Raw genomic sequence first — 25,516 nt, 5'->3', positions numbered from 1 at the left:
GCTAGGAAACTATAATAGGACACAATTGTGTATACTACTTGATGTGTCACAGGAAGTCTTGTGCTACTTTTGTTTTTAAGTCACTACAGTAACAGGTGTGGGCAGCATGCGCAACTCAGCAAATCTTTCATAACTCCGACACACTGCCAAGCCATTCATCTGTTCAGTGATGCAACTGTGCAGATGCCTGCTAGACTGACGCACATATTCTCTGTACCTCTAAAATTACTTCTGCAACCATCAGTCAGTCTGTCAGATACAGCTCCATGACTGTTGCCTTGTACGTAACAGGAAGATGCCTCACACTCCTGTGTCAGCTTGATGATCTACAGATTCCAGTCTGTGGAGATCTGGCTGCTTGCCAAGTACAGTACCTTGAATATCATGGCAGTCCACTGTACCGAACAGTAGTTGCCAAGTCCTCATGCTCATTTGTGCTAACAGCTGCTGAAGACTTTCTTGATGGTCGTGCCCTCCCCTGAACTGTTCACTTTCATTATGCTTTGTACAACAATATAATTTCTACATCTTACATTTTTATTTTTAGAATCTTGCCCCCAATGTTCTGACACCTTTTATTTCCATATAACAATCTTATGATTTTATAAAATCAAAGAATACAAGAAGCTTCATCTTTACTAGTACAGAAAAACTAACCTGAGAATGCCAGAATTATTTTAATTGTTGCCAACTTCAGTTAAGTTCAACACTGGAGGCATGATTAACTGTACTGCTGATTAACTGTACAGACTGCATCTCTGTTTTTAGTCATTAGCACTAAAACATAAGTAACATGATAGTTATAATTTATTACTAACCCTCACCTATTCTATTTCTCTTCTTGGTACTCAAATGTGACACTTGGTGCCACGGCCCACCTGCCAAGTTGTTTTGCCTGCCTAAGGTAAAGTCATCCCTGATGGAGGATCGCAGGAATTGTGGGAAAGGGGATTGGCTGGCCCAGCTCTGACGCAGCTGTGGAATGGCCAAATGGGGGGGGCAGCTTGATGGCTGAGATCTCCAGGACTCTAAACAAATCGAAATCATATTATGTGATATAATCTACTGTTAAATTCTGCTCTGTACTTGTAAAATTTTTATTTTTATACTGTATTGAGGATAAATGGGGAGGGTTACGTCAGGAAGGGCATTGGGTGTAAAATTTTGCCAAATCAATATGCGGACAACAATTTTGGTTGATCCGCTGTGGCAACCACTAACAGGAGCAACCGAAAGAAGAAGAATATTGAGGATTTGTTCTGTTTTGTGTATGGTATTGTATTGACCCTCTTCTTTTTGACACCCACTGCACTCCCAACCTACCTGGAAAGGGGTCTCTCTTTGAACTGCCTTTCCCAAGGTTTCTTCCATTTTTTCCTTACAAGGGTTTTTTTTTTGTTTTGGGAGGTTTTCCTTGTCTTCTTAGAGAGTCAAGGTTGAGGGGCTGTCAAGAGGCAGGGCCCATTGCAGCACTTCTTGAGTGATTTTGGGCTATACAAAAATAAATTATTGTATTGTATTGTATCTGAGAATTCAAATGTTATGAACTCCATGGAACACAATCATTTTGGGAAAACTGTGTAAGATGTACAAGATGCTATGTTTGTCTTTGTCGCTGCTCCTGAGGTGATCTGTGAATTTTAAGCATGTTATCATGTATGTAGACCTCGGGGTCTTCTAGGGCAAAACCATGTCACATTGTCTCCGCCTCTTGGGACTCCACCCACAAAATATATGTAATGGCCTCAGATTTAAGGAGACTGTATTTAAGTACAAACATAATAGAAAATACATTAGACTATTAAAAAACAATAACAATAAAATATATAAAAATATAGATCCATGTATAACACATTGTTGACAATCACTTGCAATAGGTCCTCATCCCTTGGTGTAGCACAACTGAAAAGAAGAACATTGCTGGGTTTTAATAGGATATGGCAGATGGCTGGGAGCGTTGCCCGCCTGGGACTCCCCTGTGACGGAAGGACTGGGGTAGGGGACAGGTTCATGGCAATACCTTCCCCCAAACACGAGAGGGCAACCCCCCTGGATTGAGCTTGGAAGCTCAACCCTGCTGGTGCCCATAGCCTCCACAAGGGGGCGCCAAGTCAGTCCCAGAGCCCTGGACTGCAGCACTTCCGCCACACCCAGGAGTGCTGCCGGTACAGAATCAGAGTGCACCTGGAGCACATCTGGGTTCACTATAAAGGAGGCCGCCTCATTCCATTCGAGGACCGGAAGGTGGTGTTCAAAGCTTGCATGGAGAGAAGTGGAGGCGGCAGAGAAGAGAAAAAGAGAGAGACAGACAGAAAGAGAAAGAAAGACAGAAAGAAAGAAAGAAAGAAAGAAAGAAAGAAAGAAAGAAAGAAAGAAAGAAAGAAAGAAAGAAAGAAGAAGGAGAAGGGACTGAGCATTGTTGTGATGTTTAATTGTGTACTGTGCTCTGAAATGAGGAGCTGGGGAATAGAGCTGCCCCGCAAGGAAATAAACTGTGTGCTGCTTTTGGACTTGTGTCTCTGTGCCTGTCTGTGCCCGAAGTTTGGGGAACCATACGTCCCTGTGGCTTTCACAAGGGCTAATGAGATTTCCTAACAGACTACTTCTTTATAGCGAGTGGTGGATTTCAAGGACATTATTCTTTATGGGCTATGCAAAGGATTGTTGAATTTTCAGTGTGGGCTAGTTTAGTCACCGGTCCACATAATGACAGATTTTTGTAATTTGGAAGGAAGTCAATACCCCAGTGGAAGTTCGCATTAACATGAATGGAGCAATAAAACAACACAATTGCTACAAGGCAGCAGTACGAGCCTCAGTGTTAGCACATGGAGTAAAAAGCAGTGTTGCCCAAATTTGTATATTTAGCAGCTCTTTCACTCAGGTTACAAAAACATCGATGGAAGCTTAATTAGCGAGTCTGAATCTGAGTTTGAGAGAGTGAGGGCTCAATAGCAGACTGAAATTAAGGCTGTTGGATTAGATGTTGGACCCCTTGACTTTAATTAATGTTATATTCAAGAAACACTTTCAACAATTTAATATTTACTTCTATTATATGTTTATTTTCAAATTTACCATGGTGGTCAAAAGATTCTAACGACTACATACGTAAAATAGTAAATAGAACTACCCAGAAACAAGTTGTTCTTTTGAATAAGAAAATGTTGTCTTTGTAGAAACCACCTCTTGATGTAGACATGAACACTGCATAGAAACTCTGCGGAAGCATCATGAGAAGACAGCAAGGTATCCACACAGAAATAGCAGGAGTAGGATTAATGAATAAAAAGAAAATAAGTAAAATGTACACTGAGAATCTTTTCAAGTATACTGAAGATCACAAATTTCTTACATCAGAAATTTGTATTGTGCATTTTTTTTTAAACAAGATGAGAAGTAGCAATTTCATACACAAAAATCCATGGAAGCAAAATTACGGAAACAATAATTAGAAATAAGTTAGAAAATGAAAATAATATTCTAAATAGCAGCCAACATGAGGCACACTACATAATTTATCTAGGCTTCCAAAAAACTTTTGAGTCAATCCCACACCAAAGATTATTTCTGAAAGTAGAAACTGCAGGCATCAGAGACAACCTACAAAACTGCATCTCTAGTTGTTTAACCATTGGGTGACAATGAGTGCAGATTAGAGGAGAACACTCCACATGGAACAAGGTCATCCTTGGAATCCCTCAGGGGCCTGTCTTTGGACCACTACTTTTTCTGAATTATATTAATGACATTAATTCTGGTATAGTTATAGTTGTCAAATCCACAGATGACACTAAAACTGGAGGGATGACAGACCATGAGGAGGCCGCAAAAACAATTCAAAAAGACCTGGACAACCTTCAGAACTGGGTGAACACTTGGAAAATGCAGTTTAATGTAGAAGAGTGTAAAGTACTGTACAGGGGCAAAAGGAACATCAATTATAACTACAAGATGAGAGACACTGAGCTATAGGAAGCAACTGTAAAGGATTTAGGGGTATGCTGTATGTTGATGCAACAATTTCATTGACTAAGCAATGCATAGAAGCAATTAAAAAAGTAAATATAATGAAAGATTTCATAAAAACTGTTGAGTTTAAGTCAAGGGACATTATGCTCAAATTATATAATGCACTTATAAGGCTGCATTTCGAGTGTGTGCAGTTCTGGTTCACCACAGTACAAGAAAGACATAGCAGCATTTGAAGTTGAGCAGAGGAGAGCAACCAAGAGAATTCCAGGACTTAAGGACACATCCTACTCTGACAGACTTGGAGAGTTCCACCTGTTTAGTCTCAAGCAGAGGAAACTGTGTGGGGACCTAATCCAGGTATTTAACCCTTAAACCACCGGAACCAGTTGTAGTCGGTTGCCAGTACGCTGGAGCTGAGTATATTCGGCGATGCACATTTCTTGAACGCCGCAACCGGCTATATTCGGTTCCCAGTGCAATCTGCCAGCATGCCGGAGCTGATCAGTTAGTGCCGCACATTTGTTGAGCAGCCAGCTCAAGACCACTGCCGCCCTCTCTGCAGCACAACAGCATCACTGTCCCTGGGATTCAGCCGTTGCACTAGACTAGCCTGCAAGCATCAGCGTCGGCCTCTGTGTGCTTGCGTGTAGCCAGTTCAAGCGCAGTTGGCTCAGTGATTTACTGAGTTTCATCAATGGAGTCAATTGCACCTTGTACATGTAATAATAGATTGCTGCAGTAGTTTTTTTTTAATAGCTTCTACAGTTTATTGGCAGTGTGTAAAATGATCAGTGTTGCAGTAATTGTGATGCTCTTTGCAGAAAAAAGCGTTCTATTAAAATGTCACTTTTTCTTGGTGAATTGTGATGTTTCCTTAAAAAGTGCGTTTACTGAAGACTATATATATTTTAAGTGCACAATTTTTATTTTTTTTTTTAGACTATATTGGTAATAGATATCTCTATCTTTTAACCCTAAAACGCCGCTGCGTGGGGGCTTGTTTTGCTTTGGACGTGCTCTGTCTCTGGGTATGTCAGAGGAATGGGACTGTGTGAAGTGGATTTTAGCCTCACTTGGGGAGGCAAAAAGGGAGGGTGGGGGGTTAAGGGGGGGAGAGAACGAGAGCAAACTTGATCTATACCTAATCCATCCTCTTAATCTTTACAATTATAACTACCAACGTAATAATAAGCTGCATGGCAAGAACTCTAGGGGAAATAGGAAATTAAGGCCAAAGCTGTCTCACTTCCAGTTAAGGCTATAAAATGACATCAAAAACTCAGAATCAATGTCTCCATGATGGGACAGTTAACTTCGTGAGCTGGAATGTTAAAGGCTTGAATCACGAATTTAAGAGAAAGAAAGTACTCTCTTACCTAACAGGACTAAACGCTAAAATAGTATTTTTACAGGAGACCCTCTTACTAAGCAAGGATCAGTTCCGGCTGCAAAAAGACTGGACTGGCCAAATGTTCCACTCTAGTTTTACAAAAAAAAAAGTGCGTTAACATGAAGAGTTGTGGGACTCTGGAACAAACTACCGATACACAAAGTTGAAGCAGAAACCTTAACAACCTTTAAGAAGGATCTGGATGAGATATTGAGACAGCTTAGCTATTAGCTAACTAAAAAGGCTTGATGGACTGAAAGGTCTCCTCTCTTTTGTCAAATTTCTTATGTTCTTATTTTCTAAGGGCTGCTATTTGCAGCAGGGTTGATACAAATAAAAAATGAAAGACAGTACAAATTGGAAACTACAAAGCACATGTGTCAAAGTGCGACACTAATGGTGCCTCTGGCTTTGGTCTGTCAAGATGCTTTCATGTTGCTAATAAAATAATTGCCAGTCCTCAGCCTATATATCTTACTGTTTTCAACAGCTCAAAACTCCAAGTATTTTTAACCGAGCAAAATGAAAAAGTAATAAAACATATTTTGTAATGTGTTTTTTTCTTTTTTAGTTCTGATTGTCACCATAGGCCTGAGACATAAACATCAGTGATATTTTACAGCTCTCCTAATAAATTAACAAAAGATGTTAAAGGGTTTTACTTTTCCAAGCACTTTAATTGGAATATCAGTTTTTAATTACTTAATCAGGCTCCCTGCTTCTATTACTTTTTGGCAAATGAAGGGGTGTTCTGAACTTTCTCTGATGTGTCAACATCGATTAAACAATCTAAGGATAAAAAGAAAATTTCTGATTCATCTTTAACTCAATATTTATCAATCAGAGAAAAAATTATATATATATATTTGTCAGGTCATACCAGTAAGCTGCTTATCCAGGCGCTGCAATTCATTTGCAGAAAACGGCTCCTTCGACTGTTTCTGGCTAAGGTAGCTCCCACTTCTGGCAGAGATTACATCGGCGTCCCAGACTGGTCGACGCTAGTGGAGATGAAAAGATCGTGTTAGAAGGATTTTATGTAAATCAGTCTTATACAGCATGTAAGAAACAGATGGAACATGATCAAATACCATATTTTGCAGGACTAAGACTGCAATTTGATTTTAATATTTAAACAATTCTGACTGTTTATAACAGTCTTGACTATAAAAACTAATGCATAACACAAATGTTCAGTGGTTTCTCTATAACAAAAAAATATTATGTAAATTCAGAAGTAAATTGTCAAACAATGTAAAATTTTCATCCATTCATTTACTGAATGTGAACATGCTTACTCCAATTCAGGGTCTCTCTGCTTCATTCAATTTTACAGTACTGTAAAACTAATTTTAGGTGGTGCAATGATTAGGAATTCTGCTTCCCTACTTCAGACTCTTGGTTCAGAACGTGCACTGCCTCTGTGACATTTGCACATTCTTTCTTCTAGGTATTTTGTTTTACCCCTGCATCCCCTGTTATGTTGATTTGGACATTAAATGCAAGTAAAAGTGTGTGGGAAGTGTGTGCTTTCTTCATGAAAGGATTAATGCCAAATCTATGAAATAGCCTCCACACTTTAAAGACATGCCTGGCAATTTTAAACTAGATGTAAGTACATGAGTTAGCATGCTCTGCAATAGATTAGCCCAATATCAAAGACTGGCTCTAGCATTGTGCCAACTTCTGCCGGGTGAGAACGTTACCCGGGCACAGACAGGCAGACATGTTGTTTTTCACCCACCACACGTTTATTTACAATATTTACAAGTTCCAGTGCAACACAAACCCCCAAAGTCCTGGCCACACAATGCCTTCTTCTTCGGGCCGCCTCCTACTCTCTCTTGTTCCTGACCTTGTCTTTCTTCCACCCGACTCCAGCCTCGAATGAAGGGAGGCAGCCCCTTTTATTAGCACCCGGATGTGCTCCAGGTGGGTTCCGGCAATCACTCACCGACACGCCCCTGTGTGGCGGAAGTGCCGGCTGTACTCCTGGAAGCACTCCGGGTTTCCCTGCTTCTCTTCCCCCCAGGGTTCCCAAGGCATTGGGGCACCCCCTGGCAGTGACCACGGGCCCCTACAGGGTTGGGCTTCCATGCCCTCAACCCGTGGCCCCCAAAGCAACCAGGGTGGTGGCCCCCACGTGATCCAAGATGGGCGCATGCCCTCTTCCCGATCCCTCAAGGCGTCCCAGCTGGGTCGTCGCCCCTGGCATCCCTGACACGGGTTAGGTGATCTTGAATTTGAGCAAGTGGGTTCAGAAAATGGGGGGCTTGATGGTCTGTAATATTTCAACATATTCTTTGTTTAACAAAGTCTAATCTCTCAACCTATCCTTCAGAACATGGCACATTCTCCAAACTATAGATATTTACTGGAAGTGGTTATGAAAAATGTGTTTTTGCGTTGAACTGGTACCCTGTTTGGGGTTGTATCACGTCTCAGGCACGGTTTCTCCCCTAGCTGGGTTTAAATGCATGTTTTATATCTATTTTGTTTATTTTGATTCTTTAATTTATATTGCGTATGTATATCCTTTATTTTTGGTTTTGTCTATAATAATACTAATAATACTACATTTTATTTATATAGCACCTTTCCCATGCTCAAGGCACTTCACAGGGTCCCAGAAGAAGACAGCAAGTATATGTAACATTGGATGCAAATGTTTCCTGAATAGAACATTAAAACAGATAGATACAGGATACACAAAACATTAAATAGAATAAAAGACAATAAACATAATTTGTGATATAAAACACTCACACAAATTATCCTAAGCATCTGGAGAGACAGGTAAACTGAAAGAAGGGGCAGAACATCAGGTTAAGTTACCATCTGCCTGAACAGATGAGTTTTAAGTTGTTTATAAAGGAATGAATTGAATCTGCTGATCTAATTAATTTAGGGAGGTCATACCAAAGTCTGGGCGCTGTATAGCTGAGGCCCTCTCGCCCACAGAGTGCAGCTTAGCGTGAAGCACAACAAGATTACCAGAATCAGAGGACCTTAGTGGGTGAACTGGAGCATAGCAATGGAGAAGACCACTGATGTCTTCTGGTGTGAGGCCATTTAAAGCTTTGTAGGATAATAATAGAAATTTTACATTCAATCCTGTAAGACATTGGAAGCCAGTGAAGGTGAAGCAGGATGAGTGTTATTGTATGTGCAGACTGTTTTTGATTTGTGTAAGGACTCTTGCAGCAGAGTTTTGAATCAGCTGGAGCTGTGATATAAGATTTGATGGGGCATCTGCCAGTAGGGAGTTACAATAATCAGTGCAGGATGTGACAAAAGCACGGGAAAGTGTCTCAGCATTAGAAAAGGAGAAGAATGAGCGAATACAGGATATGTCATGGAGGTGAAAGTAAGAAAGTTTGTTAATGTGGTTTATGTGGGTGGAATAAGAAATGGAGGAATCAGAAATGACTCCAAGATTCCTTGCATCAGAAGAAGGTCTGACGAAATCACCATTAAGATTGACTGAGAAGATGCTCATTTTCTTAAGTAGCACTTTAGTGCCAATTTGCTGGAGTTCAGTTTTGTTGCAATTTAATTTTAAAGAGTTCTGCTCCATCCAGATTTAAATTTCACTGAGGCAAGTTGTGAGCCGGGAAAGCTCTGATGAAATTTCCCTTTAGACATTGAAATAGAGTTGAGTATCACCTGCATAATAATGATAGCCCAGTCCAAAGCTACAAATGATACGGCCAAAGGGAAACATATAGACTCAGAAGAGCAGAGGGCTCAGGACAAAGCCCAGAGAAACTGCTTGTGTGGCTGGTGCTGAGCTGAACCTGCTGTTGCCAACACTAACAAACTCTCGCCTATCAGGACTTAAACCACTGGAGGGCAGTGCCACAGACACCCAGCATGCTCTCCATTCTGGACAGTAGAATGTCATGTCTGACAGTGTTAAATGCTGCACTGAGATCTAACAGAATTAATCTGCTGGTCTGTCCAGAGTCTGCTGCCATATGCAAATCACTGGTTACCTAAAGCAGAGCAGTTTTGCAGTTGTGCTGTGCTCTGAAACTAGACTGAAAGGAATCCATCAGATTATTAGAAGTTAAGTAATTGGTGAATTGGGAGGCTACAACACGCTCAAGAACTTTTAACAGAAAAGATAAGCAAGAGATGGGTCGAAAATTGTTAAGACTGTCAGCATCAAGACCAAACTTTTTTAACATTGGGATTACGAAGTGATTTTAAAAATGGCTGGCACAAATCCAATATTCAAGGGATGTATTTATTTTTGTTATAACAATTGGGATTACAGCATGAAAGCAGGATTTAAGAAGTGTGGTGGGGATGGGGTCCAGTACACAGGTAGTGGGCCTCATCTTACAAAGCAAGTCATTAACAAATGCAGATGTGAATTTAGAAAACAAAGCTGGACAGAGTGGGAAGACAGGGAAGATATAAATGGATGGATTTATGTTAGTTAAATTATTTTAAATCTTTAATTTTATTGCAGAAAAAGTGGAGGAATTTTTCACAGAATGGGGCCAGATACTAGTTGAAGTAGTTTATTAACTACAGAGTTATTGGGTTATCAGGGGCAGATTCTTTTATTCTGCCATAATGTGTGTTGTTGGCAGCAGGTATTGCATCCCTGTAAGCCGTTTGATGGTCAGAGAAACCCTGGATGTGCACGGTGAGGCCAGTCTTACATGACATTCTCTCAAGGCGTCAGCCAGTTGACACTGTAACTCTGAATTGTATCGTGGAGCTGAGCCCTTAAAGGAAAACTCCTTATGTTTTAATGGAGCCGTTTTATTCAGTGCTGAAAGAAGGGCTGAGTTATAGTGTTCAACAAGACTATATAGTGTTGATGGAAAAGGTGAAGACAGAAAAAGATTGGAAATAGAACTAGCAGCGATAGAGGGAGAGATATTTTTAAGGTTTCTAAAAGAAATTTAACGCTTACAGTACAAGTAAGAGGAGAGAGAAGTAATGAGATAGTGAATGGTACTGCTTTATGATCAGAGAGTCCCAAATCACTGCTATTAGTGTTCCTGGCAGATAAGGCAGATGTGCAGATCAATATCAAATATATGACCACCAGAGTGAGTAGGAAAGTCAACATTTTACACCAAGTCAAAACAGTCTAGCAAGGATAGGAAGTCATTTCTCAGCTTACATGTAGTAATGTCAATACAGATGTTGAAATCGCCAAGAAGAAAGAATCTCTGTGAAAGGGAACTGAAGTCGGTTAATAATTCAGTCAGATTAGATAGAAAATGACACCTTGTACTTTTACTCTTTGTGCTTATTGGTTTTTTTTTAGGTGCACTACTTTCTTTCAAAATCTCAAACAGCTGTGATTCTATTATTTGGTGGCTCTGTGGCTTCGTGTACCTGAGTTGGGAGTATGTGCACAAGTGTAATTTGTACTAGAATGGTGTACTGAGTAGAGCCCATTTGTTATTTGTTTTGTGCCCATGCATCTACCAGCAATCCTATTATGAAACAAGTTCTTTTGAATAATGGATGGATGGAATTGCCCACAACTGCTTTTACCAGAGCTTACAAAAAATGTACATAAAGCATCAAAATATTTTAATAGGACACACACCATTCTGCAAGCAATCATGTTAATTAAATTCTAGGAACATTTGTAGTGTTGAAGCAGATTTCCCAGAAGTGTGTGGGATTTTCCAAAAGTCCACAAAATCACCTTAACTGGAACTATAAAATTGTAATAACAATTACCACAAACTAATAATTATAGTACAAAGTAAGTGAAAAAATTTTGGAAGTTTTAAAATTATAAAATGTGAGTGTTAAGGACAATCATAGTCTGAGCCAAAAATAACTTCCATCAAGCAAGTGTTGAAGACTTATGAGACACCACCATCTGAATCTTCAAACGGAACGTCACAAAAGAGACAAGCTGAGAAGCCTGGCACTATTTTAAACCAAGTAAAAATGACCATAACCTGCTTTTAACATACTTAAATGGTGCACAATCCCAGAAAAGTGATCTTGAAACAACTAAAGTTAAAAGCATGCTGTCCTTTCTCAGATGCTTCTCACAGATCTTTCAATAATCTTTAATGCCACAGCACTCAGGCATCTTTGTTTGAGGGCAAGCCATGTGCATAAAATTTATATGGCTTCATTCAGAGGTTATGCCATTGGATCTATGCCTTTGTGGAAATAGGATTTTAAATGTTTTTCTTTTGTCTCCCAGTAGTTGTTACATTCATTTTAAAAGGTTGCCTGTTTTATAAGGGTCATTTTGAAACAAACAGCTGTTTTATGTTTTATTTAGGTTATTTTAAAATAAACAACTTCAAACAGCTAGAGTAGCAGGACGAGCAAAAAGCTGTTAGGCAATCGTTGCTGAACAAAACCTTATTGTCACATTCAAGCTGCAGCTTCACTCCTGACAATGTATTTTCTTTTCTTTTTTTTATTATTTTCTGCATTAACATTGTTTTATGTTTCCTTTATGATTTGAATTAATAATTGAGCCAAAGGGGGTGGGGCCTCCTATTATGGTTGATTCCTTAGGTGTGCTAATTATGGTTGTCATCATTGCAGATGAGATCCAACACTAGGATATTGACAGTTGCTTTCCAAAAAAGGGCCCACTGAAGCCTAAACACTTTGCATAGGCATCACATATTGACACCCTGCCAGTGGCCTTCCTTTCAATAGTCCTGTTGCACACGTTTTTAATTATATCTCATCTTTCACTATTGTTCACTACGGTTAATTTATACTTTCAGTTTTTTTGCATTCAATGACCTATCATTTTATCAATTAGGTTTATCTTCTGTGGTTTTGGATTGGCAAGCTCAGATTAATATTGATTTTTAGGAATATTTCTTATTTGGTGAGCGGTTAATCAGAGTTAATTTCCTTTAGGTCTTGGCTTTTATCTTGTCTTTCACGTATTTGTTTTTGGAGTTTTGCTAATGCTTTACATTTACACATTTAAACTTCTGGTTTATTCTCTTGATTATTCATTTCTCTTTTCTTCTGGTACTGTTAAAATATTCTTTTTATTAAATTTAATATTTAAATCTTATTTCATTAGTTCTATTATTGGTTATTTAGTTGGTTCATTTACAATTTACACTTGTGTGTGGGTTACTCCTAAATTTTGCTCTTAGGTCAAATAAAATTCTATCTGTTCATTCTTTCTGGGTGACTCAATTCTCAACACTTATTTTTCATTTTGCTTTAATTATTTTCATTGAACTGGCTCTTGCGTGCCTCTACTTTTTACACTGGTAGCACATTGACCATTTTCAGACTATGTGGCTAACAATGGGTGCGAATTGTTGGCAACATCATGGCAGTGCCCATAAAACAATGTGTAAAATAATAATAAATAATTACAGCTACAAAATAACAATTATAAAAGATCCAAAAGTAAAACTAAAATGAATTGTTACAGCAACAATAATAAAGAACAACAAGTAATGAGATGCTAACATGAATGGCAAGCTCAGCAAGGCTGTCCAAGCCTGAGTTTAAGCCACAACATGCTGGTTCATTCTTAAACATGTACAACAGAGCAAAGCTGCTGATGAAGTTTAAAAATGTAATGAATTATCAGAAATAGACAATCACCATACATTTCTTAATAATCAAAAATGATCTTCCTTTAGACAATATGAAAAATATTTTTAGTTCAGCAACAAACATTGACATTACCATATTTTACTCAGTTGCCCAAACAGAAACCCGTCTCGTCAAACAAGATGTCTCTTTCTGTTGGAAAGAAAGAGCATGGAATTTAGAATACAATGGAGGAATGGGTCAAACACCTAAGGCCATTTTAAGTATTTTCCTTTGAAGTGTTTGAGACAAGAAAATCTGCTTCCTTCTGATTCAGAACTACCGTCTCCATCACTAAAACAGATTGACTCTGATCCATAATTGGCTGGTGTGTTTGTTAATGCTATCAAAAATGGGCAAGTTTCCTAAATGATAAGATGCATACAGTCAACAGTTATAATCAGGTCTTCCTTTCGCTTCAACGCAGAGATCAACTGTAAGCGCTGTGAGAACTAACCACCAAAGTTTTGAAATTTCCTGCTTCCCAGAGATTCTCTTTTTTTGGCTCATACTTTCTGTTACATCACCACCCAGCTACAACTTCCTTGTATCATTTCTTATAGAACTTCACTTGTAAATTTTACATTTCATTTTCAGTGAAACATTCAATTACTTAAAGAAGGACAATAGAGCAAATGCCAGGCTACTGATGTTGGGCTGCAGGTAGGTTTGGCCACGAAAAGCAGGAGTCAGCTAAGAACAGGCAAAAAGCAAAGATGTTTAAACAACTCAAATAGAAGGTTATAAGTAGTTTTAAGTAAGAGAGTAGAAAAAGAAATACACCACAAAAGAACTCATTGAGAAAATTACCATGCAGAACTTGTTCCTATTAAAGAGCAGATTATTAAATCAATTTATGTGCAATTGCCCTAACTCCAGCAACTGATAATGGCACCATCAATGTAAATGGGTAAGTCGAAATGAGAGAGCAAGCGCTAGGCACAGCATCAGCCTAGCTGTCCATCTCCCAAGTGTCATAGAGTGACCCTTTGAAACTGAACAGAATCCTCCTCCATTCTAGGTGGCAGCAGGAAGCTTAATGGCAACTTAAAAGGTCAGGCAGCCCAGTAGAAGTCCTAGACACTTTTTAACTATGCAGTGGGGATTAGAGGTGGAGGGACACTGCTGCAGGAGGGCTGCCTACAGTCACATAGTGACCCCAGTAAGTTTTCCCATGAGTGATTCCCTACCTGGGATTGTAGAACTAACTTACTTACACCCAGATGTTCTCTAGGAGGAGAAAGGTGATCAAAAATACAAAAAAGAGAGGTAAACAAAGAAGTCGTCCACACTGTTGAAGGAGCCCAGCATAAGTTAGCCATGAGGGGTGTCAACTACAGTAGGGGCTTCTTTAGCTATTTTTATGACTTATTAAAGCTCCATGCATTTTTTTTAATAGTTCAGTAGCCTACAATTTTAACTTCATAGTCAGGGTGGAATAGAGAAGGACCCCCTGTTGCAACAATTAAATGTCATTAAAATTATAGCCTAATGCATAAAATATTCACCATGTGAAAAGGCTATAAATTTAAAAGTTAATGACAAGGCTGTTTATTTTATTGCACTTATAGTAACATCTGTATTGCTTCAATGTGAAAAAGATATTCCGAGAAGTCTTTAGGTTGCACATACTGTAAAGCACCAAGCCTGGGTTTAATATAATTAACAGCAACAAACTCAATCAAAGCTTTATGAAGTTCTAATTTGGATGGCTGATTGCTGATGTAATTATTGGATAGACAGACACATACTGAAATCTGACTCTGCTGTTAAACAATTTACAGAGAGTTTTTCAAGCAACAAAAGTTTGGATACAAATTACGACTACAAAGACCAAGCATGTGCAAAGTCTGCTTGAGAAAATGAATGAAACTATAAGAAAATGTTTTAAAAAATCAATAAGTAAAGGTGGCTTTTTAAAAATTTATTAAGTATTACAGACTTCAAAGCATTTTATATTGACTTAGCCTAAAAAAAAATGTCATAAAACTTTCTGTGAACTCTCATCTCTTTTGCTGGCAACATATCCATGTTTCATAGTCCAAATCTACAAAAAATAAAACTAATATCAGAGCACACTTGACAATATAAATGTCAGGAGAAGAAAGGAGTATTGCTGAGTGGACATGTTCTTTTAGCTGGGGATTTGACAATACCAGAATTAAAAACAAGTTTTTAAAAGAGACTATAGACTTTTGTATTCCCAAAACTTTTTATTTGACATATTTTCAGAAAAATGAAATTGCAGGGCAAAGCCTTGTTTCTTGTAAAAATGCAGGCAGCAAGAGGATGAAAACATCATGTTTAAATAGATATTCTAATCTCCTATAATTTTCATCACCTTGCCTGATGAAGCGGCCTTAGCTGCCTCAAAAGCTTGTATTTGTAGTCTGTTCAGTTAGCCAATAAAAGGTGTCATTTGACCCTATTTTCTCCTGTATCAATCTATGGCTAACACAGTACAACACGCTACTGCTACAGTGTATGGTAAAAATAAAATGTACAACCTTTAATATAAACAACACTTTGAGGATCAATGCCTAAAAGTGAGAAAACAACAAGACTACAGTATCCTTACAGTTGACTCTTACTTTGAAGTGCATACATCTATCCATGATAGCATTCTTGACAAATAACACCTACAATTTATTGAATTGTTATGAACATTACATTTCTTGACCAGCTGTCGATAGAATGGAAACCAGGAAATTCGCTTGCATCTCTGAAGACAATTCAATCAAACTGTAAACACTCCGACATCCATCCATTAACCTTTCCCTAAAATTATAGAGTCACAAAAAATCTGAGGCTACATCTACACTGCTATGTTATTAAATTAAAATAATCTCAGTTCACATGCAAATGTTTTAAAATCATTTATGAAAGCATCTCAGCCGACAATAAAACAACTGAAAATGCATATGACGTACCTGTTCATCTAAACTGGTCATACATGTATCTGCGGAAACAGGAAGAGGAAATGTCTTGCACACTAGACTTTCATTTAGGTCTTGTGTTTACATATAAATAACCGCAATGGCGAACACGAAAAACAGAAAAAGTTTTTTTTTTTTTTGGATTGATGAAAGTATTGAAAGTATGAACCAAATCAAAGCAGCTGCAAATACAAACTGGGATTCATGTCAGTTGTCACACATGTACGCGTGGGAAGCAGACAAGAAGTCCTAAGGTGAGCGATGTAACAAACTGTTGGACCGGGAGACCAGATATGCAGAGGTGGAATGGGAGGCTTTGGCGATTAAGTGGGCTGTGACTCAACTTCGTTATTATCTGTTGGGATGGGAATTTACTCTTGTGACGGACCATGCCGCTTTACAGTGGATGGCTCTGAATCGAGAGTCTAATCCTCGTGTCACCAGGTGGTTTCTGGAATGACAACCTTTCAGATTTCAGGTCACTTATTGTCAGGGTGCTCTTCAGGCCAACGCTGATGCTCTCTCCCGAACTTTCGACCTCTCGTGCGCTTGGGAAGCAGTCAACAAGTCCTAAGGTGAGCGATGTAACAATTGATGGGGGTTTGTTTCATGGTACTAATGCCTCTCTCTCTGACCTTATAGAACCAAAGAAGACAATTAAAACAAGTACTCACAACGTAAACAATAATTCAGAGAATGGGACAGCTATTACTCCATCATTCACAACACTTCCGGCTCCTGGGGATGACGCCACTTCCGGTCCCTCCGAGATGACGTCACTTCTGGCTCCTGGAGATGATGTCACTTCCGGTCCCCCTCTGATGACGTCACTTCCTCTTTCATCACTTCCTGCAGCCATTTTATGTCCAATATAAACATCACACACCAGTTGCTTGTCGAATGTTTGGATGTTTTTTTTATCTATTTTGACCAACTTTTGCTATCAAGCGATATACGGGGCCATTCCCCAACACTTTTTTGAGTTGTTTACTCGATTTATTTATTACACAGTGCAAGTACGGTGACATTGATTAAAATCTGCATTTTCGAAACTGTCTGTTTTCACCTATTCACACTATAACACTCAGCAGGTGTTTTCAGAAGTATATGGCTGTGGAGGGCATTTTCAAGCAGCTCTGATTCAATGGGTTAAAAATGCCGGAGTATTGTGGACAAAAGTGAAAACAAAGACTAATGTCTGCATTTTAAAGGAAAATGTAGGCCAGAACTAACTTTAAATAAAGTGTCAGTCCGTCAATGCATACGCACACTCATATGGAGCTATTGTAGTGAGATAAAGCAACTGAACAAATATGTCATTGTTAAATGGAAAGACAACTGAAGCACAGCCACAGGCAAAATGTTCAAACTCCACCCATGAAGTGACCAGGCCAGGATTTTGGTCAATGACCTTTTCCTAAAGAAATGAAACACCAGCACTAACTACTGCTCCAGCATGACAGTTTTCAGTATTATTTGGGTAATCTTAAATAGGAGCCCCTGCTCTGAGCCACAAACACATTAAAGTGCACCCTGTGAGATCCAGACAGATTTGACCTTATATCTTTATGATACAGGGAAGAGTTTGGAGACTCTAAGATCAGTAGTGACAACTAGAAAGAGAAAAAGACAATTACAGACAAACAATATGCAAAATCAATTTAAATTACAAAAATAGGTAACACTTTACAATAACTTTCATTATTGCATGTGTGACAGATAGAGGGCACTGTCGACCCCTTGAAAGCTCAGATCAGATGTCCAGACACCAGATAAAAGTCCAATAATAATATTTATTTGAACTATAATGTGCACAAAACACCCTCCATTCCACAATACTCATAAACACAGTCAATACTCCAATAATAATCAATTATCCTCCACTCTTCCAGACGCGCAGCCACCCTTCCTCCCGACTCAGCTCAACTCTGGGATCTCCCACAGTCCTTTTTATAGTCCTTGACCTGGAAGTGTTACCAGTCACATGGACAGAGAGAGAAACACTTCCGGGTCAGATAAAAACTCCTTTTCTTCAACCCGGAAGCTCGTCATTTCTTCTGTCCATGTGACTAGGACGCACTTCCAGATTGTAGGGAAAACAATCGTTGTTCCTCCCTGCAGCGCCTTCTAGCGGCCCCCTTGGTATCCAGCAGGGCTGTGGATAAAAACTCCATTGTCCATAATTCCCTGCTGGCATTCGGGACCCCTCCATGCTGCAGGGAGTGCTCCACCTGGCAGCCTGGGGGTATTGGCCGGGATGACTGGCCGGCCATATATCACACATGAATCTAATTGTCGTTTCTCTAAAGCACTTTTGGCGTAATTTTGTACATTTTTAAAAATATATTTATTGTTTTATACTGTTTTTTACATTATTATAGTAATGGCATCCCCGCATAATTTTGGAATGCTTTCCATCATAATCACCACCTATGTGTTATATCTTTACTTTCAGGAATTTAGGGATCACATGACACTGTATCATCATGAACTGCCTATATAAGATGGTGGCAAGCAACAGTCAATATCCTAGTGTTGGATCTCATCTGCAATGAAAACAAGTGTTATTTTAATGAAAGTTAGCATGAAGCGTTACTTTAATGAAAGTTAGCAGACATGGAACTCAAGCTGGTGCTGGGATCTTTTGATCTTTTTTTGAACTAAATTCTTGCCTTGTGTTGATGATGTAGAGAGAAGCTGTGGTTTTTTACTATTTTGAACTCTTGAATACATTTTTAAAGTTAAAAGTAGCTTTTTTTTGTTTATGGTTAGGTACCAGAGGTTTCTTACAGTTTTCCTCTCCTGTAATTCAGGACATTTTTTGAAATGTTGCTCTTTAAAAATCCTTTGTCCCATGTTTGGACCTGTGCATTTCAGAAGCCTGCCTTTTGAGTTTAGGGCAAGGCTGCCTGGGCTGAAGCCTACTTAATAGGATCAGACCTGTGAAACGGGAAGGTCTAACATTTGGTTGTTTTAAGGCCTGCATTCCATTTTTGATACTTTTGAGTGGCAGGAATCACAAACCTTGAAAATATTTTGGCATTGATTATAACATTTATATTTAGCTCAACTGCAGATTAAGCACATGTCATGAAGTATCAAAAGTACATAACTCCAAATCCTTACCTTTAAGTTCTGCCTGCTGCTAATTTGTATAAAATTATACCCATTTTCTCAGCATAATTTTCATGAGAAATCAGCACCATTTTCAGCACAAACACTACAAATGATCTATGCAGGACCTATCGGTGCTAGGGAAATTTTAATTTTCAGCATGACTCTTCTTAGATCTTACTGATGGGTATGGTGGAAGCGTCAGAGTGACAGAAAACTGCATATCATAAGGTTAGGGGAGCAAAATAGTTTTAATGCAAGCACAGAACCACAGGTTTTTAAAGAACCTGGATAATCATAAAGGAGTTTTCTGCTTTCAGGCTATAAAGTACAAAGAATGCATGTCTACCAAAATACGGAAACAGAATTAAAAGAAAAATTTGGCTGCTGTGATGGAAGTCTGTTTCCATTATTGGTGAGACAGTAGAAAATTGCATAAACAAAAACAAGTCTGCAGAAGAAAACAAATTAATTCAGCATGAATCGTTTGTTAAGTTTGCTAACTTTTTAAAAAAGCTAGCTGTGAATTGCGTTTCTCCCTCTCTTTTCTTAATACAATGATGAATTGGTATTCCAATAAAAGGATGAAGTGAATCACCCTTGTGTTATGAAACAAAATTCCCATAGCCGGATTGTCTCTGCCCTGCAAGGAAACCTTTACAAATGCATTAGTGGTACTCTGTGAGATACTTTTAGTGGGTAATAAAATGAGGTGGTAGAGAAGTGTGGGCCAGGCGAGAGTTGAGGTATACAGTTTAACTTTTTCAATTATTCTTGGTTGGGTAATACTTTGAGGTGTTCAGTATGTTGCGGAAAACAAAAAGATGACTTATGGTTTCTGCTCAAAGCATGCAATTTTATGAAGACATCTGTTAAACTTTAAACAGGAATGCTTCCTTTAAATAAAACCATATTTTTGTGACAAACATCCAGTGTGAAAAGCTGGTAACAATTTGAACAATGTGGACACTTCTACTGCTGGTGCCTGTCATACTGTTGGAGTGCACAGCTTTGTTTTAATCATTATACAGTATAAGGTCTGCAGCAATCACTTAGGTTGCTCTGTGACAATAAATATATTAATTTATTTAATTAACACTATATCATAGGTAGTTGAAATATGAAGAAAGAAAGTAAGCTATTGTTGTGAACAGATGGACAAAAATCAGCTTACAGCAGAGCAACACTAAAGATGCACACTACAGTGGAGGTTTTGAAAATATACAAAGAAATCCTACTATTGTACGTATTTCTAAGTAGTGCATTGCTAGCACATGTCCACTATATAACAGAAGTAATATAGTGCACATTATTGTAATGGACACATATTTATACCAGGGTCTGAAAGAATTGCAAAAGAAATTTAAAAATACAAATATTCAATATACAGTGGATTCAGAAAGTATTAAGATCCCTCCACTTTCTGCACAATTTACTGTGTAGGAGGATTGATTTTAAATGAATAAATCTGCCTTTATGTCCATCAATTTACACTCAATAACACATAAATGACAAAGTGAAAACATGTTTTCAGAAAGGTTTGAAAATTTAGTAAAAATCAAAAACTGAAATCCTTCATTCATATAAGTATTTGGGCCCTTACTATAGGACTTTGTAGAAGCCTCCTTTTGGCAGCAATTACAGCTTAATGTCTTCTTGGGGAAGTCTGTACAAGCTTTGCACAAATGGATTTGGGAAGTTTATTTGGTATTGGGTACACCGTATTATCCCTTTCTTCTTGGAAGATCCTTTCAAGCTCTGATAATTTGGATGGAAGTGTCTGTAAACGTTCATCTTCAGGTCTCTGCACACATGTTCTATGGTGTCTAGGCTCTGGCAAGGCCACTCAAAGACATGTTCTGAAGCCACACCACTGTTGCCTTGACTGTTTGCTTTGGGTCATTGTCTTGCTGGAAGGTGAATTGCCCTCCTAGTCTGAGGTTGCATTCACTCTGAAGCAGGTGTTCTTCATGGACCTCTTTGAACCTTTTCCTGAGAAACTCCCTTAAACCTTGATGCTTTCACCACCATGTTTCACCAGAGGGCAGAAGATGGGCAGTGCCTGGACTCTGTTTGATGCTGTGCTTGGAGTTCTGCCCAAAGAGTTCAGGTTTTCTCTCGTCAGCCCAGATAATCTTTTTCCCCATGCTCTCAAAATCCTTTTAAATGCTCAAGAATGGCTTCCATCTAACCACTTCATGGTGTGCTACTGAAATGGTTGTACTTCTGACTGGTTGTCCCATTTCAGTAGAGGACTTCTGAAGCTCTGTTAGAGAGACTATTCATTTCTTGGTCACCTCCCTGATCAATGCTCTTCTCATCTGGTCACTCAGTTTGGCCAGATAACCAACTCAAAGAAAAGTCTTGGTGGTTCCAAATCTCTCCCACTGTACAATTACTAAGTCCTCTCCTTTTCTGGGATCACTCAAAGCTTTAAAAATGGTTTTAGCCTCTTCCTTCCATCTATGCCTCACCACAATTTGATCATGCAGGTCTACAGAGAGTTCCTTGGACTTCATGGATTGTCTTTTTTGTTGTGAAATGCAGTGTGAATTGTGGGACCTCATATGCACAGGTATGTACAATGTCAAATCAATTTAATATAGCACTGGTGGATTCCAAACAATGACAAAGACATGTAACTATATTGTGCTGCACAAGTGAAGTGTTTTAGGGTTGAATTCATCATTATAAAGAACTACATGAAGCATAATCAAACATAGTAGAGGATTATTTCAACTACAACCTCTGTTACACTTTATAAAAATACCACATGGTACTTTAATTCAATACAGTCATTTAGATGAGCAGTTATACTTCAAGGTCATCTTACTGTTATAAACTTACAAATCATTTTCATTCCTTGCTAATAATTCAATTAGTGCATAATCCTGAAACATGGTGCCTTTCAGCACAGTGTTGATTTTGGTTAGGAAAGTTATTTCTCTTATTTTTTTACTCACATCATGTCCCAAGTACCACATTTAATTTTTTCGCTTGAATAAATAAACCAGAAATAACATACAGCATGAAAATGTTTCCAAAAAGTCATTAATGATATGTACAGCAGTTCCAGTTTCTATCTGCTACAATAAGTACTATCCCACAGAAAAGCATTCCCTGTTTCGATTAGGTCTTTTGCTATAAACGTGTAAAATAAATAAAGCTACAACTTAAAATACCCCGGCTGGACTATTAAATATCCTGAATACCTCGGCACTCTTTCTGACTGAATAAAGCCTTGTTCGGTGCCCAAAGGGATCGGCTCAACTTATTCCCAAATGAAATGTTGCTATCCATTTGTCAGTCAATTTAAAATCTTATTTAAAACAAGCAGTTTATAATGGGACAGATAATTAACCTTTTCAGTGGGTAGCTATAAAGTGGTACATAAAAATCTAAACACAACCACATATCCAAGCAATAAAAAGGTAACATTAACCAAATATTTTGGTAAAACAGCTAATTAAAGGGTAATGAATTCCTGAGAAATGAGAAACCAGAAACTTTTGAATGGGCCTAAAAATGTACCTGATTTCTTTTCCTCAGTATTTATTAAAATAGTGTTCAATGATAATAGCATAATTGTTAATTTTATATGCCTGCTGCTGCTATTAATTACAGTAAACACCATTACTTGAGCAGCAATGACTACACTGAAACAAAAATTTAAATATTATGAATACTTAGGCATAACTTACGTAAACACAAAACTTTAAATACTCAATCACAGTACAAATATGAACATGTTATTAAAAACAAATTATCAGAGATGTCAGTTAATCTAACAAGGCTTAATTATTACGTTAAAAATTTAAACCGAACAATTTCAATTATATGATTAAATAAACTTTGCTGTGGTAAACTGAATTGACTCATCTTATACATACTTAGTGAAATGTTTGCCATCTTAATAGAGACATCATTATTTAAGGTTCAAATCCAGAAAGCCTTCACCAAAATATGCTAAATGTAGCATCTATTGGGAAACTTTGTAATACTGTGCTGAAATACAAACATAGCATGTCTACAATGTGCTGCCTGACACAAAAGTAGCAAGTCACTTGCAACGCCAGACTGCAGCAAACTACTATATTGGCAGCACTGGATGGAAAACTAATGACCAGTGATCAGAGGAAATCAAACAGAGGGTGCACATGTAAGGATGATTAACATAACTGACACCAAAGGCTTTCAGCAGCTACAGTAATTGGTTTTCTTCTGCCAGGATACCACAATCCATTTAGAGGCCCTGTCACCAGCCACTGTACAGAGTATGAATGCATAATATTTAAAGGAGATACAACATTCCACATCTGGAGACAAAAATGAAAACTGTCAAAATAGTATGATAAATGAACTGGATAAATAAACAAAATGTGTCATGATTTGTTATAGAAAATACCAAAATAAATCAATAAATGAAATATAAAAGCCTTTGCTTAACTTGTTAATTAATTTAAAAGTGGTCCTGGAATTTTCTGGAGAAAAAGACTCAGTTTTGTGCATTTCTCGAGTTTTGTTTGATTATACTGCACTTCTTACATTCAGTACCTTTGCCTTTATACTCTTGAAATTATTAATTGAGAAAACCTTGTGCTCTTGATTTTGACACCTGAACTCTTACTTTCGACAGCATGCAAATGGCTTGATATCCCTTTCTAGATATTCATATCACACATTCAAGTCATCAAATATCATAGGCAATATTGTCATTGCGCTGCCATCACTTCACAAATGGTGCATGTTTGTTATATCATTGTTTCCTTTAGAAGCAACAGCTCCCTAATTGGAACAAGTTCTTTTAAATTGCGGCATTTTAAGTAACCGAACAATATAGAGATATGATATTAAAAGGCGATATCCCTCCTATAGTGATACGGCGGTAAACAAATCACGTAAGAGATAATAAACTTAGCTTTCTTTACTGACGATTCACACAGCATTACAAACGGAGGAAGCTATAGCAGACAATACATAAGGTCGGATCTTGATGTATACAGTCTGCCATTTTCCGTTGCTGCGCTGAAAGGATTTTCGGAACGGACGACAATAACATCATCCGGCCGTCAGCTTCAAAGGGTTTTGCCGTTGTCCAAGCCTTTTATACTGGCTGCTCCATGTGCTGGTCCTCTCTGGTCTCCAACAAGGAAAGTAAAAGACTCAACCCCACCTCCAAAAATACAACAATAGCACAATGCCTACACTGCAGTTGTTACCTTCATTCTTCAAATTGCTAAAGTAATGGTTTTCTAAATGCAGGCTGACTAGCCCCTGTGTGCCAAACTTAGCCTGCACATGTGAATGAATCATTTAAAAGTGTTTTACAGAGACAGTGACATTAACCTTAATATTATAACAAACTTATTATAACAATCATCTAAGCTTATAGTCAAAGACAAAGCACTTTATAATGTATGGGCCCTGAAATGACAACCTGGGTGTGTGTATCTAATATAATCACAACAGGAGTAATGCAAAGCTTATTTGGGACAGTAACACTCTAAGTAATTAAGGTTATAAGTTATATTTGTTATAAGTTACTTGTTGTGTGTGTATATATATATATATATATATATATATATATATATATATATATATATATATATATATATATATAGTATATTTGTGTGTGTGTGTATATATATATATATATATATATATATATATAGTAGATGCAACATAGGCCAGACAGGCATCCTGGGCAGGAGAGGGGATGGTTCCTTACCCAGAAGGGAGACTCCTAATAGGCAGATAAGCCTAGGAGCAGACCCAGAAGGAAGGATCGGAAAGGATGGACGGACAGCCCATTGAAAAGAAATCAGTGGGGGTTTGTTATTCCACCAGCACGCTAGATGGTAGCAGCACCAACTATCGACATCCAATAGAAAGCCGGCAGGGCTTGCAGGGAAATGTAGAGCTGCCCAGCTGGAGTCACTGGGTGCCACAAGAGGGTGCTGAAAGGAGACAAGCTCCTTGCTGTAATGGACTTCTGTATGACCCAGAAGTACTTCCATCAGACAAGCACACTGGCACCGGAAGTACTTCTGGGTCCTTAATAAAGGGGACCGCACTTCTTTGGCCAGGTGAATCGGAACTTCAAGTATGAGAGGCAACACTCAACAGGAGAAGGGCAGTGTTGAGGTGAGAGAAATTGTAGTGGGAAATTGAATTGTGAAGAGAAAAAAAAAAACCTGTGTTTTTGCGCTTTTTCTACCGAGGAGAGGATTTTGGTGAATAAATTAACCTTTATTTGAACCGTGGACTGTGCTTGCAAGTTTGTGTTGGGGTTTGGTCCCACTGATGCCCTGCTTTCCATCACAATATTTTATATTACACACACACATATATATATATATATATATATATATATATATATATATATATATATATATAATGTATAAAATCATGTACATGTGATTAAGGGCATTTTAAGGGGTGGGAGCTGTTGTCAAGGAATGTCAAGGAAACATCGAGGACTTGTGACGTCACTGCAGGCTCTTCCTCTTAAATCCCAACTCATCTG

General features: G+C 38.2%; 1 protein-coding gene across 4 annotated transcripts in view; it reads right to left on the bottom strand.

Annotated features, from left to right (window-relative positions):
- c5h8orf34 (chromosome 5 C8orf34 homolog) overlaps positions 1-25,516 on the bottom strand; it is a 446,834-nt gene that overhangs the window by 60,284 nt on the left and 361,034 nt on the right. For all 4 annotated transcript variants that reach the window (XM_039754615.1, XM_039754616.1, XM_039754617.1 and 1 more), the window contains exon 11: positions 6,246-6,366. In XM_039754615.1, coding sequence (XP_039610549.1) covers positions 6,246-6,366 — 121 coding nt within the window. The remainder of the gene's footprint in view (positions 1-6,245; positions 6,367-25,516) is intronic.

Source organism: Polypterus senegalus, chromosome 5 (assembly GCF_016835505.1).
Source record: "Polypterus senegalus isolate Bchr_013 chromosome 5, ASM1683550v1, whole genome shotgun sequence".
Taxonomy (NCBI): Eukaryota; Metazoa; Chordata; class Cladistia; order Polypteriformes; family Polypteridae; genus Polypterus; species Polypterus senegalus.
This window is presented reverse-complemented; position numbering and strand designations above follow the sequence as displayed.